The 13,099-nt window shown below is 41.6% G+C and overlaps 1 protein-coding gene across 1 annotated transcript in view; it reads right to left on the bottom strand.

Annotated features, from left to right (window-relative positions):
* The window catches only part of VAV3 (vav guanine nucleotide exchange factor 3), a gene marked incomplete at its 5' end in the record, with an annotated part of 390,664 nt that overhangs the window by 145,006 nt on the left and 232,559 nt on the right, over positions 1-13,099 (bottom strand). Inside the window, 3 exons of the mRNA XM_082265799.1 lie at positions 4,543-4,652; positions 6,988-7,120; positions 7,505-7,590. Coding sequence (XP_082121925.1) covers positions 4,543-4,652; positions 6,988-7,120; positions 7,505-7,590 — 329 coding nt within the window. The remainder of the gene's footprint in view (positions 1-4,542; positions 4,653-6,987; positions 7,121-7,504; positions 7,591-13,099) is intronic.

Here is a 13,099-nt window from a genome sequence, read left to right as displayed (position 1 = left end):
GGGATCTGCTGATGGAGAAAATAAATGTACAGTTGTTAGGTGGGGGCCATGTAGGCTTCTCTAAAGAGATGTGTTTTCACTGATTGTCTGAAAGTGGACAATGTAGGAGATAGACGGACAGATTAGCGTAGAGCATTCCAGAGGATGGGGGAGGCTCGAGAGAAGTCCTGGAGGCGAGCATGGGATAAGGTAACAAGGGAGCTTGAGAGCAGGAGGTCCTGGGAGGAAGAGAACGATTTGGTTGGTTGGCAATTGCACTCCAGTCCCATAAAAGTCTATGGAGCTTAAATTTGCACCACACCAAACTCACACAGGACCCTTATTTGAACGGGATCAAATTCACACTGCATATATGTGAACAGCCTTTATTGGAAATAATGCTTTTTTACATAACACGCAAATCTATGTTTTTTGGATTGCGTCTGATCTGCGTAGAATTTGCATAAGTGTGAACGATCTGCGTAGAATTTGCATAAGTATGAACCGGCACTAAGTCTGGAGTGGGCTAAGGGATCAGTAAAAACAAATAATTGCTGAGGACTATGAATATTGCCTGTTCGGGCTGCCTTGCTTTAGCTAGAACAGGGTACATACACGGTCCTCAGTGCCTATTTGTCTTCCAACTATTTACCTATTGGACCCTGGGACTAAAAAGCCATCTAGCAATTTTCAAGTGCCTCTCATCATGAACCACAAGACACCAAGCAGTCCAGATCTCTTCACTTTCTTTACATACAAGTTCCTGAACAAAGACTCTTAGGAGTAATAAAGACAAAGAGACTGTGCACTTTGCCAAGTGCAGTTGCTCCAGAGCTTAGTAAATGAGTAAAAGCTCTGCTAACTTCCATCATCCAATCAAGTACAAGCAAGAATGCTGTTTTTTTTTTTTGCTTGCATGTAATTGGGTATTCTTTGCAAAGTGAAGCTTTACCTCATTTACTAAGCTCTGGAGCAACTGCAAAGTGCACAATCCCTTTGCCTTTAGTAAATCAACCCATTTAGGCTTCTGTATCCACAAATTCTAACTAGTTTACTGTTGTTTGTCTGATTACCACTTACCTTGACCTACTCCCTGTGCTGTGACGCTAACTTACATAATCTGTACTGACCTCTCGGACTAAGACCTAGCCAATACCTCCTGGAGTATTTCTGTCTTACAAAGAAAAAGCAGACCTTCAACCTTGCACCTTGAGTGACGCAGACAATCCACCCCCAACATGAAGGCCCCTAATGGTAATAAGTCCACAACTTTACTAGTAAAAGAGATTATGTGTGGTATTATCCAAATCATGGATAACCATGAATAATGGGTTCATATTCTAGCTAAGTTTGTCACCGCCACTTATTTTTTCCATCCCAGTGCTGGCCCCTCCACTATCACCATTGCCGGCATGTGCTTCCTGGATTTACGTGTTGCGAACACGTCACATGATGCGTAATATGATCTTGTGCTGTCTTCATTTGAGCATAGAGTTCAAATAGCTCCTTTGAGCTACCAAAGCATTTTTACTTTTGTATGTCTGACACCTGCAGCCTAGCTCAGCAGCAATCACAGGGGTGCCTTCCAGGCACCCCTGCTTCTACTATTGACTCTGCTGCCCTTGCAGCCCCACTGTACACCTATGAAACCCCCCGTCTGCTGTATCTATGCTGCACTTGCAGCTCATGCTGAACCTCTGTAACATCTACAGACTCTGTTGCATCGCCTCGCACATCTGCAACATCCACAGACAGCCATGCATCTCTGCTGCACTTAAGCTTTTTTTGCAGTCTTCGCTGCATCTCTGCTGCACCCCAAGTTCATCCATAATCTGCAGCACCATTGCTTCACCCACTGCCTCTCAGCTTTCTCAGTTTCTGCATCATCTCAGTTGAACCCCAGGGGCATCCACAGTACTCACTGCACCCGCAGCTTTCGTGGTACCTAAGCTGCTCTCGCAGTCTTTGCAGCATCCACAGCCTCAGCCTGCACTGCTCTTGTATTGTCCTCTGCACCATTTTAGCATCCGCAGTTTCAGCACCTACAATCTGAACGTCAGCTGCACCATCCTGTGACCCACAGCCTCCTGATTCTCCTCTGCTTCAAGCTGCCCAGTGCCTCCCACTTTCCAGATTCTTGTCATCTTGACACCTACCCTCCTCTGCATCAGTGAGTACCTGTGAAATAATATGGAGGTAGCCTGCAACCAAGCCCAAACTCCTGTTAGGGAGTCCACTCTCAGGGAAAGAAGCCACTCCAAGCAGAGTCTACATCTCCGATGGTGAATACACTTGTACTGTGCCATATCAGGGTTGGTTGAATTAAACAGGATCATCCACAATGATTTAGACTAATTTATTTTCATACAGGCAAATCTATCACGCACAATAAATTACAGCTTAATCTTTGTCCACATTTATATTGTTACTTTCAATATTTATCTACTGTAAATTAACAAAACATACTGCAATATTTCAATTCAAATTAGATCATCCACATAGATTTAGACTCATTTACGTCAATACATGCAAAATTACAACATAGATTAAATTATACCTTCATCTTTGTCCACATTTATATTACTACTTTCAATATTTATCTACTGTAAATTAAAACATACTGCTTTATTTATTAGGATTGGAATGCATACTGTAAATCTTACAAGACTGCACCAAAACAAGCATTAAATAACTGTAGTAGTGTACATATGTCTGAGAGTATGCATGAAGGCTTCTCTAAAAAGGGGGTACTGATGACGATGATGATGTAGATATCGGTAATTTTTTTCCCCCTATTTTCAGGCACCAGTAAACTACAGATTGGTGTTGTGGCACATAATATGGACCTTATTTGTTTGTTTTTTTGGGTCATAAAAATTCCTCAGTTATTCAACTAAGTTAACATCCTTTAAAGGTATTGCATTTTTAAGTATTGTTTGTTTTTTTGGGTCATAAAAATTCCTCAGTTATTCAACTAAGTTAACATCCTTTAAAGGTATTGCATTTTTAAGTATGTGATACTGGTGACTGAAAAAGAAAGAGGGGGAGAGGCGCTACCTAAGTGCAGGATGAAGATAAGAGGGTTTATTAACCATTGATTAAAAACTCTTACAAAAGTAAGGTAAAAGTGTGCACATCTGAAAGCTCAGTAACAGCTGCTTGCCTCTGCCCTGCAGGCACAGCTAGTGGTCCGGACTGTTGGTGCTGGTGAAGATAGGCATAGACCCCCCCGAGAGTCCAGGATGTCTACGCCAGCCAGCGTGGAAAGCACCAGCGTATGCGACATGACCAGAAGGAAAAGAGACCCGGATGTGTGTGAGACTACGTGCTCAGAGCCTCCAGCTCCTTCTTCAGACCTGGCTTTGCGGTTTTCTCCAGATTGCTAAATTCTATCATGGGATCTAGAGCCCAGAGGCTTTGTAGAGTAATAAGAGGCCCTGGTTCCTCAAACCCTGGTTCCATGGTTTGCTGGCAAACAGCATCCCTATTGCACAAGTGTGCATATCTCTTTTAGTCCCCTGAGGAAGTCACGAGACCATGACGATACGCGTCGGGACGTAAAAGATAGGCAAACCCAGAAGTGTGGCCGGCAGATGCATCGGAGGTCATCTGTATACTGAGAAGCCGACTAATGTTTACAGAAATGTGAGTTTATTTAATTTTTTACAATAAACTAATCATTATATACTACACCATATGGAGTTTTCTCTTCCTATATACTGCTCATACCTAAGCCAGAGATAACACCCAAAGATTGCTCTTGAACCGTCAGAGGATTTTACTTCAAGCTGTTACCTTACAGCAGTATGGTAAGGGTGTAGAGAACCCAGAAGTTTTACCCTGTCTCTGCTTACCATTTGGTGCTGGGTTTTATATGATTCACCCCTCCAGAAATATTGAATGCATCATTTCCACAAGATGCATTACATTATTCACTTTGCTTGATTTCTACGGAAAGAGTGTATTGACTCACTCCACAGTATTGGACTATATTGTTTATTTATTTTTCACATTGTCACAGTGTATATCACTTATTCATTTTTGATGGTGTATATTTAAAAAATTTTTGTACTCCCCTTTGTGTTTTGTGGTTCATAAGCAACCTATTGGAAATTACCAGCACACTGGCACTTACTTATGTTCACACTTATCATTTTATATTTGATTAGCGCAGCTCCACTATTTATTTTTATTGAATAGCATCTTTTAGTATGAATGCTGACCATCCTGCCAAGGTGATCATTGTGCTGCCAGGATGTGTGCCTGTCTGCGCCAACCAGGCCGACATCTTAAAGATATATTTGCTGCAGAGGAAATTTTATAATGTATGGCCAGCTTTAACAAAGATAGAAGTGAACAGAAATGTGTCCAACTGCTGGTAAGCCAGAAATAGAGGTGTTTGGGTCCTTCCCCTGCCTCTTCCCCTATGGTCTCACAAATTGACCATTTATGTTAAGGAACCTGGAGGTCATAATATTACAGCAGCTTTTTCTTTAAAAAAAATGCAAGGAGATCTTATACCTGGTTAAATAACACACATTTACAATATATTTAAAAACTTACAGGGCCATTGCAAACTGTTCCAGCAGTCTCTTTTTCAAGTCTCTGGTCTTGCAATAAAACTCAAAGCCATTTTGCCCTTGGACATGTGTAAGATAAAAGCCATAAGACCACTGCAAAAAAAGATGTAAAATATACATTTCAAATGCCTGACAATTATAGGATCATACTGATATTACAAATGCAGGTAAACAAATATCAATAGAAAAATAGGGTTCTAAAAGGAAAACAATGGAGGAGATTTACTAAAACGAGAGCATTTAGAATATGGTACAGCTGTGCATGGTAGCCAGTCAGCTAACTCCAGCTTGTTCAATTAAGCTTGGACAAAAGGCCCCCGTTCACACTGAATGCAGCTTTAAAATTGCACTACTTCAGCACGATTTCAAAGCTGCCAATTAGTGCGATTTCATGTGAGGGTTGCACATGAAATCCCCAAAATAGTGCAAGTCAGAGTTTCACTGATTTGAATGGTTCCATAGCTACAAATAAGGTGCGACTTGTCATAAGATTTAGAACTGTCAAACTGCATGACAAGTCGAAGCAGTGTGAATGGGGGCGTAAACCTGGAAGCTGATTGGTTTATCTGCACCAGCTTTTGTATCCTTCAGTTTTAGTAAATCTCTCCTAATATGTTTCAAAAGATATACCATAATGATGTGGGCAGAGTATAAACTCTTTACACTGGCTATAATGATATCACCCCTGTTTGAAAATGTACCCTTTATTTATCATTCCTAACCTGGTTGACCCTTCCAGCAGTTCCTTGGACATACAGAAATCTCAAGAAACCTGCAAAAAGGTGGTTATTAATGAGCAGAGTCCCTTCATAATGGGCTCCACCCGCACACCTGCATTATTCATTCCCAGAGATCTGTAAATCAATAAACTAAAAGTCCTGTCTTCCATTGGGGGCAGACAAACTTGTAGTTCTCAACTGAACACAAGTGTGATGATCACTAGTAGTAGTCCAGTTTTCAAGTGACACTTCCCCCTGTTCTCCAAGTGACACTTCCCCCTGTTCTCCAAGTGACACTTCCCCCTCTTCTCCAAGTGACACTTCCCCCTCTTCTCCAACTGAGCACTCATTCACATTGGAGCGACTTGTCATGTGATTTGAGAGGTCGCACCCTATTCTCGGCAATAGCCATGTTTAAATTGATTTGCAGTGTCACATCGATTTCAAACAAAAGTTTCTGCACCACTTTTGGCGTTTTCGCGTGCGACTTGAATACACATCTGTGCCTGAAGCCGCACAGATGTCTCTATTTCAATTTGTTTTTATTGAAGTCATAAAGGATAGTACATATGTATACAAATACACAGACGATATATGGTTACAAACCATCTGAACGGTTTCTGGATGGATATAATGCTATGTAGGTAACTTAGAAGAACAATGGAACAAATTACAAAAGAAAAAGAGGATAAAAGAAAGAAAAATAAACGATGAAAGTGAAACAAATGAGTGATACGATACACAGATTCAACATGGTCGTCCAATAATAAACTTTGGGAGATGAGACATTAAGTGTTTCAGATGAATTTTACATATGTCATATCATGTAGTGTTTGTAACAGGGGAACATTTGTCGATTCCAACCATTTTGCCCAGTTTTTCCAGGCATCTTTTATTTAATCATGACTTCACAGATGTCTTTAAAGTCGCACCCAAAGTCGCAATGACATGTGGCTTTGAATTTGTGCGATTTCAGATTAAGTCACATCATTTCAAAGCCGCATTTAATGTGAATGAGGGCTATAAAAGTCTGCTGGAGACTGGCATTGCACTCATTGATCATGGTTGCAATGCTTTGCAGGCTCATTTGTAAAAATATAAGAAATGCACATATTTTCTGCAAATATTTGTGCATTTATTATTATTTTTTTTGCAAAAGGTAAACCTAGCCTTGAAATGCTAATTTACATCTATGCCAACTGGCTTACTTGGGTGGATCAAATAACAGAAACTCAGAGAGCACTGGCATGGAGCTTGTAAACCACTTTAATATAAAATATATCACGTGCTATGTGTTTGTAAAAAACACACCATCTGTGGAGACAACATTCTTCAACAAAGCTAGCGATACAAAGGTTTTAAAGTATATCATGGCAGAGTGCACTGGAGTAGAACTTGCGTTTTAGTGCATGGTACTGACAGCACACAGGTCTAAATACAGCCTCAAAAAATAAGTAAAACGGACAAAAAATTCTAGTTCCCATTAAAGATTACCCAGAGACATTTGCTGGTAATTGGCACAAATTAGCTGGTATTTCAATACCTTATTTTGACATTTTTGCTCTTCCCTGTTTTAAACAACCTTCCCCCTTTTCACAGCTCTTCTGCTAACAAAAAATGAGTTTTCAAAGAAATTCAAATTCATTTTAAGCCCCTTTTCTTCCGTTATGTTCTCTTTCTATAGACCACCCATCCCTTCCATAACATACCTTTCTGTTCTCCTTGTCAGTAGTTGGATTATTGGTTACTTTGTACTTTTGAAGATCAATTATCTCCTTCATTTCATAGTTGTCCCCTCTTCTTTTGCACACAATAACGGCCAAATCAAACAGGAATATATACCTTTAAAAGAATATAAAATTCCCACATCAGCATTATGTGGATTCAATACTCAGAAAATGACATTGATTTTACCAAGCCATTTGCTTCCTCTTTAGAGGTGACCGCATGACCCAGTAAACATGTCACTGGTCACTTTATCCCCATGTGGGCCTGACCTTGTAGCTTAGTAAACATATCACTGTCACTGAGTTGCTGTGTTCAATACGCACACCAGGCAAACATGTCACTGATGTTAGACATATCAGTTATTCATTAAGGTATAACTGTCAGTGGGTCAAAATGTTCCTAATTTTAACTGACCTTTGACCATGTAATCATTGTAAATTGATACTAAATTGTTTTTTTTTTTTAAGGAACAAGGCATCCACATAAATGATATTTTACCTGTCCTGCCTTGTGCGTTTATCCAATGTGCTAAACTTTATCTCGCAGTCCACCTTCGGTCTTCCATACTGTATTAAGGGCTGATTCTATAGATAAAAGTACATATGTCAATAAAACAACATGCAAATAATATACACAGAATTGCACAGGTGCTGAATTGTTCAACTGCTTGTAAAAAGAAAAATGTAAATATGGAATATATATGAAAAAGGTCTACCATACCCGTGCATCTGAATGATCCCTCTGATCAATGTGTTAGTGGCAGCCTCAGCCTGGACTCCAATCAGGCCACACACCCAACACGTTTCGCTCTGCCCCTCGGAGCTTAGTAATGACAAAGCTCCGAGGGGCTGAGCGAAACGCGATGGGGGCATGGCCTGGTCGGAGTCCAGGCTGAGGTTGCCACTAAAACATTGATCAGAGGGATCTTTCAGATGTGTAGCTAAGGAAATCTTTTTCATACCCAGTAAATACAGGAACCGGGACAAGCTCCCTCCCAGACTGGCACTCATAGGAGTGGACATTGAGGATTTTTTATCCCTTCTGAGAGCCTGAGCGGCTCACACATGGGTCTTTTGGGTCGCAGTGTAGAAAATGTATACTATACAATCTTGACAATGCAGATTGGAGACCTCATGCAGATTTTTGGTGAATGAGTTGAGGATGATTTGGCAATACCAGCCACCCCCCCCCCTAATTCACTCTTTCTAAATCCTTTGCTTCAAAAACTCTATACACGAATTATCAGCCCTGAGATCTTGACTCAGATCTAAAAGCTCTTGGTGCACATAGATTCAGCACCCAATAAGGTAAGTAAGGTCCTGAAGAAGTTAATTAATCAGGCAAAAGGATTGGCTAGAGCCAAGAGTTAGGAAGCTGAGGTTAAGGGTTAGTGTTTCAAGAACTACCAATAGAAATTACAAATTCCGTCCCGGGGACCTAATACATGGAGCACTGTGTCCTGTTTGGGTCACTGTTCTTGTTAGGTGATAAAACCATACTTTTCTGTCTGTTTATATTGGCTGCAGCTCCATCCCAAGCTTAAGCCAAATTTAAGGGTGTGTCTGTGTGTTTCCTTACTGGACTATTATAAGGGTAATCTTCCCAAAGAGAAATATCCCACTCTCCGCGCCTTATTCATGTCATCAGTTTTCGCCAGCAACTACATTTGAGAGCAACTATACTTAAAGATGAAGCACACAAAGAGCAAAATTAGAACCAAAATATCTCATAAGCACCTTGAGAATTCACTTAGAGTTGCTACTACTTCCATCAAACCAGATATTGATGTGTTGGTTTATCAAAAACAGGGTCAAATATCACACTGTTTTTATGTTTCCGTCTTTTACTTTTATAATAAAAAATGAAATGTTATTACTCAGATAGGTACATTAGTTATATCAGTGATCTGCCCAACTTTTTCTATTCATCAGCTACCCCTACTGTTAGTGTATTGTATGTTTGGCCCAATATAATTTCTGTTCTCTCAATGTTGCTAAAAAGGTCAAAAGGTTGGACATCCCTGCATTAAGGTGAAAAACCTTTACCCTTAACAACTACTTTAAAGTGGTAGTATACTCCACTTTTTACCTTTTACCTACAGGTAAGCCTATAATAAGGCTTACCTGTAGGTATAATTATTATCTCCTAAACCTGCAAGGCTTAGGAGATATTTGTCCTGCATGTAGCCTCTGCAAACAGCGGCGCATGCGCTCTGAAGGTCCGGCGGACCTTCAGAGCTCTTTGCCAGATCCTTGCGCGGGAGTGACGTCATCGGGGCTCGGGCCACTCATATCGCCGGACCTGCCGAACCAGGAAGAGACGCAGAGGGAACATGAAGGCTCCCTCAGCGGTGATCGGGTGACCATGTCATGGCTTAGTTTTAAGGTAAGTATTTCATAATGAGCTAGTATGCGATGCATACTAGCTCATTATGCCTTTCTCCTGCGGGGGGTTTTTTTTTTTTAGGTGGGTATACAATCGCTTTAAGCATTCGGCTTGTCAGTTGCTGCACAGCTTCATTCATTTGAAGAGGTTGCAGTTGGAGGTAGTACTGCCTATCAAACACAACATTCTGTACAATTTTTGCCATGCAGGGAAGCAAAGCATTGCAGCTGCAACAATATAAACTACTTTTGAGAGAAATGAGACTGAATGCTTTGGATTGAGGCATGTACACACTATAGAAACATATGCTTTGTTAATTTTTTCATATCAGAGGTTTACAACCCATTTTTAAGGGTTAGGTCACTTTTATCAAAAAATACCCTATGCAGTCCCTAATTACTATTACATAACAAATCAGCTTTATAAAAAAAAGATGCTTTATTACTTTCTTACCAGTAGGTTATTTTTGAAGTGAAGTTTGGCCCAAAATCTTCTAACAGTTTTCCATTCTCCATCCTGTCTTCTTACTAGGATGGAGCAGTTGGGTTTAGCTACCCTAGGGGTAAAGTAAGGAATATCATCCTTCTCCTGAGCCCTCTACATGCACAGGTTACAAGATCCCTTTGGGAAGGGGAAGCAACCTGAGAAGTGCAACCAAACCAAAGAAAGAAGCATTTAAGATGGGAGGACTGTGAAGCCACCTCTACAGCAGACAAAAGTAAGAAATCGGGGTCCCAGGGTGTGGAAGACCTAGAAAGACCTGGGCAAAGATACCGCTGGGTATAGTAAAACCAGAAAAAGGGTAAGGGGAAGCTGAAAAAGATGCCAAAAATGTAGCCTGTAAGCTTCATGGGCCTAACTAGGATCCCTGAATTCTGAAGATACACTTTATCCAAGGACCCATCTCAATATGCAAGTAGCTGCCTACTTCACGCAGAAGGGTTACCAGCAGGGCTGGATGACCTCTGGCTTTGAGCCCTGCAGCTGAAATGAGAGATAGGTTCATAAAGTGTACTTTGGCCACCCAGGACATCTCTGATGACGGTGTTAAAAGCAAGTCAGAACAAACAACATGTCTTGAAGAGTAACCAATTCAGAGGCTCTTTGAAAGACTCCCAAGCATGCAGCCAGAGTTTCCTGTACATATTTACAGACATGAGTCATATGCCAGACATCTGTTTGATGATTCCAACAAGCCATCACAACTGAAACACAAAGCTCCAGACAACTGCTCTCGCCTCTCCATGGAACGTGGACTTACCCCAGAAATAATGAGATCCAGCTTAATGGAATCAAATGATTATGATACAGTCTGTTAAAATGATTTCTAATTTAGGATTGAGAGCTAAACCAGCTTAAGTAAATTTGGATTTTAAGTGACAGTTCAACTGCCTAATAGTGATTTCCTTAAAATTGCGGACACGCAACGCCCTCTTGGGTGGTCCATGCATCCGATAGGAAGTCCAAAGGGAAAATCAGGTCTGTGTGGACATAGGGCTTGCAATTAATGAAGCTAAGTTAGACTCTGAGGTAGATGATCCTTTGATAATAGGGGTCACAGGTTCTAGATTTTCATGGTTAGTTCCTTATTGGGATACCAGGTAAACCCCTTCCAAACCACTAGGACAATATAGGATGAGGTCACCCAAGGCAAGGGGACTGCCCCTGGTGTCATAGCAAAGACATGATGCGTCTGCACAGCAGTATGCAGCTAGGCAAGGACACAAGTACTCACAAACCCAGGAAGCGGGTGTCGATGAGGGTTTCAGGTGGCCAAAAGTGGGCAGTCGAATGGACTAGAGACAGGAGCTTCCCATAGTAGGATGATGCTTCATCCAGACTGAATAGTGGGAAAAAGAGCATGGAGTGTGCCTGCCCAAAAAATAAAGGAACAGAGCGCACATCGCCCTAGTGTAACACCATTTATTTGAAGTTAATAGAAGCCATAAAAACAGGTACTCACAAACAGATAGGAAGTCATGCATGGAAATAAATATCCCCCGATGATTTTTACAGGGCTCTCTCCTCCTAGCCTCGGCAGCTCAGCTGTTCGTCCTGCACTGATCAGTGAGTATCGTACGGCTAAGCCAACCACCTCGGATTACTCAAGGAGACTCGATGTGGTGCGCCTGCGCACGGTCCAGCCGCCGCCGCACACTCTCCAGGAGCCGGATGCTGTAGCCGCTCAGAGAAACTGACAATGCGGTTAAGCAGAGGGAGACTCCCCGATCGGGACCCAGAGCATGACTTGCATGGGGTTGCTAAGGACAACGTTTCGGAGGCGTGGCCTCCTTCTTCAGGTCTCAACACCCCAGAGATCCTTTGCCCTCATTTATATAACAATATAGCGGCTCCTCCCCTCACTATTTCTTAAAGGGACATGACAATAGAGAGCCTGTAAACAGGGGCAATAATATCCAAACATTCATATATATCCATGAATTGTACATATATAATATATCCATGAATTGTATATATCTAATAAAAATTAGCCAATCTTGTAGGTTGCGTAGGAATTGTACAGAAGTCTCAGAGTACCTGGTGCAGGCTGATATATTTAAGAGAAGATTTTTAGAAAAAGGGTACCGTGAGGAGCACATTGATGAGGCCATTGATAGGTATACTATGGGTGGCGAGAGTAGAAGGATTCTCTGAGCGGCTATAGCATCCGTCTCCTGGAGAGTGTGCGGCGGCGGCTGGACCGTGCGCAGGCGCACCACATCGAATCTCCTTGAGTAATCCAAGGTGGTTGGCTTAGCCGTACGATACTCACTGATCAGTGCAGGACGAACAGCTGAGCCGCCGAGGCTAGGAGAGAGCCCTGTAAACATCATCGGGGGATATTTATTTCCATGCATGACTTCCTATCTGTTAGTGAGTACCTGTTTTTATGGCTTCTATTAACTTCAAATAAATGGTGTTACACTAGGGCGGTGTGTGCTCTGTTCCTTTATTTTTTGTACAGCTTCTTTGCCTCATATCCCATGGAGGGTTAGGAGAGCTGCCACGCTTCATTCATGTGTTTCACCACAGGCCATATTACAAGATTCCCCAGCTTGAGAATCAATCTCCAGGATCTGCGCAGGGACTGGTAATGTGTGTTTTTTCAGTGTGCCTGCCCAGCATTTTACCCAATGGATGACATCAGCGCTGATTCCCTCAGTGTTAATCCTAGTCCTCTGCCTGAAGTATGTGGGCAAAGCCTCTGCATCATCACATACAATAAAGGGACATACAAATATGCCTGGAGGGAGATGCAGCTTACAGAGGAGGCTGTGGGAGACACATTACAACACTGGAGGAACTCTGCTGGTACAAGGAGTAAGGTGAGTATTTACTTTTCTGTGCACCCCTAGACATAATGAGCATTTAACTCTTGCACAGTGAGGGGGGGGGGATGTGACACACTGCAAGTTTGAATCTTTTACAAAATTCCTAAAGTTCAGGCTTTAACAGAAGAATGATCATGTTCAAATGATAGTGATTGATTCTACACCACTGAATGCTTGGTGAATGTCACATTCACTGCATAGCATTCAGTTTGGGTAATATTCTAGAAGCATTTTATATTGTACATTTCTCAATAGAAGAAGAACTGTACTCTTACTCTAAACTTTTTTTTTAGCTATACTTAAAAGTTGTCAGAGCTGCAATGACAATGTTGTATTGCCTTTCTTCATATGATCAAATGCTGAGTTTGATGAGTTC

Source organism: Pelophylax lessonae (assembly GCF_965119305.1).
Source record: "Pelophylax lessonae genome assembly, chromosome: 8".
In the NCBI taxonomy this organism is placed as follows: domain Eukaryota; kingdom Metazoa; phylum Chordata; class Amphibia; order Anura; family Ranidae; genus Pelophylax; species Pelophylax lessonae.
The sequence above is the reverse complement of the archived record's forward strand: the minus strand, read 5'-3'. Positions and strand labels throughout refer to the sequence as shown.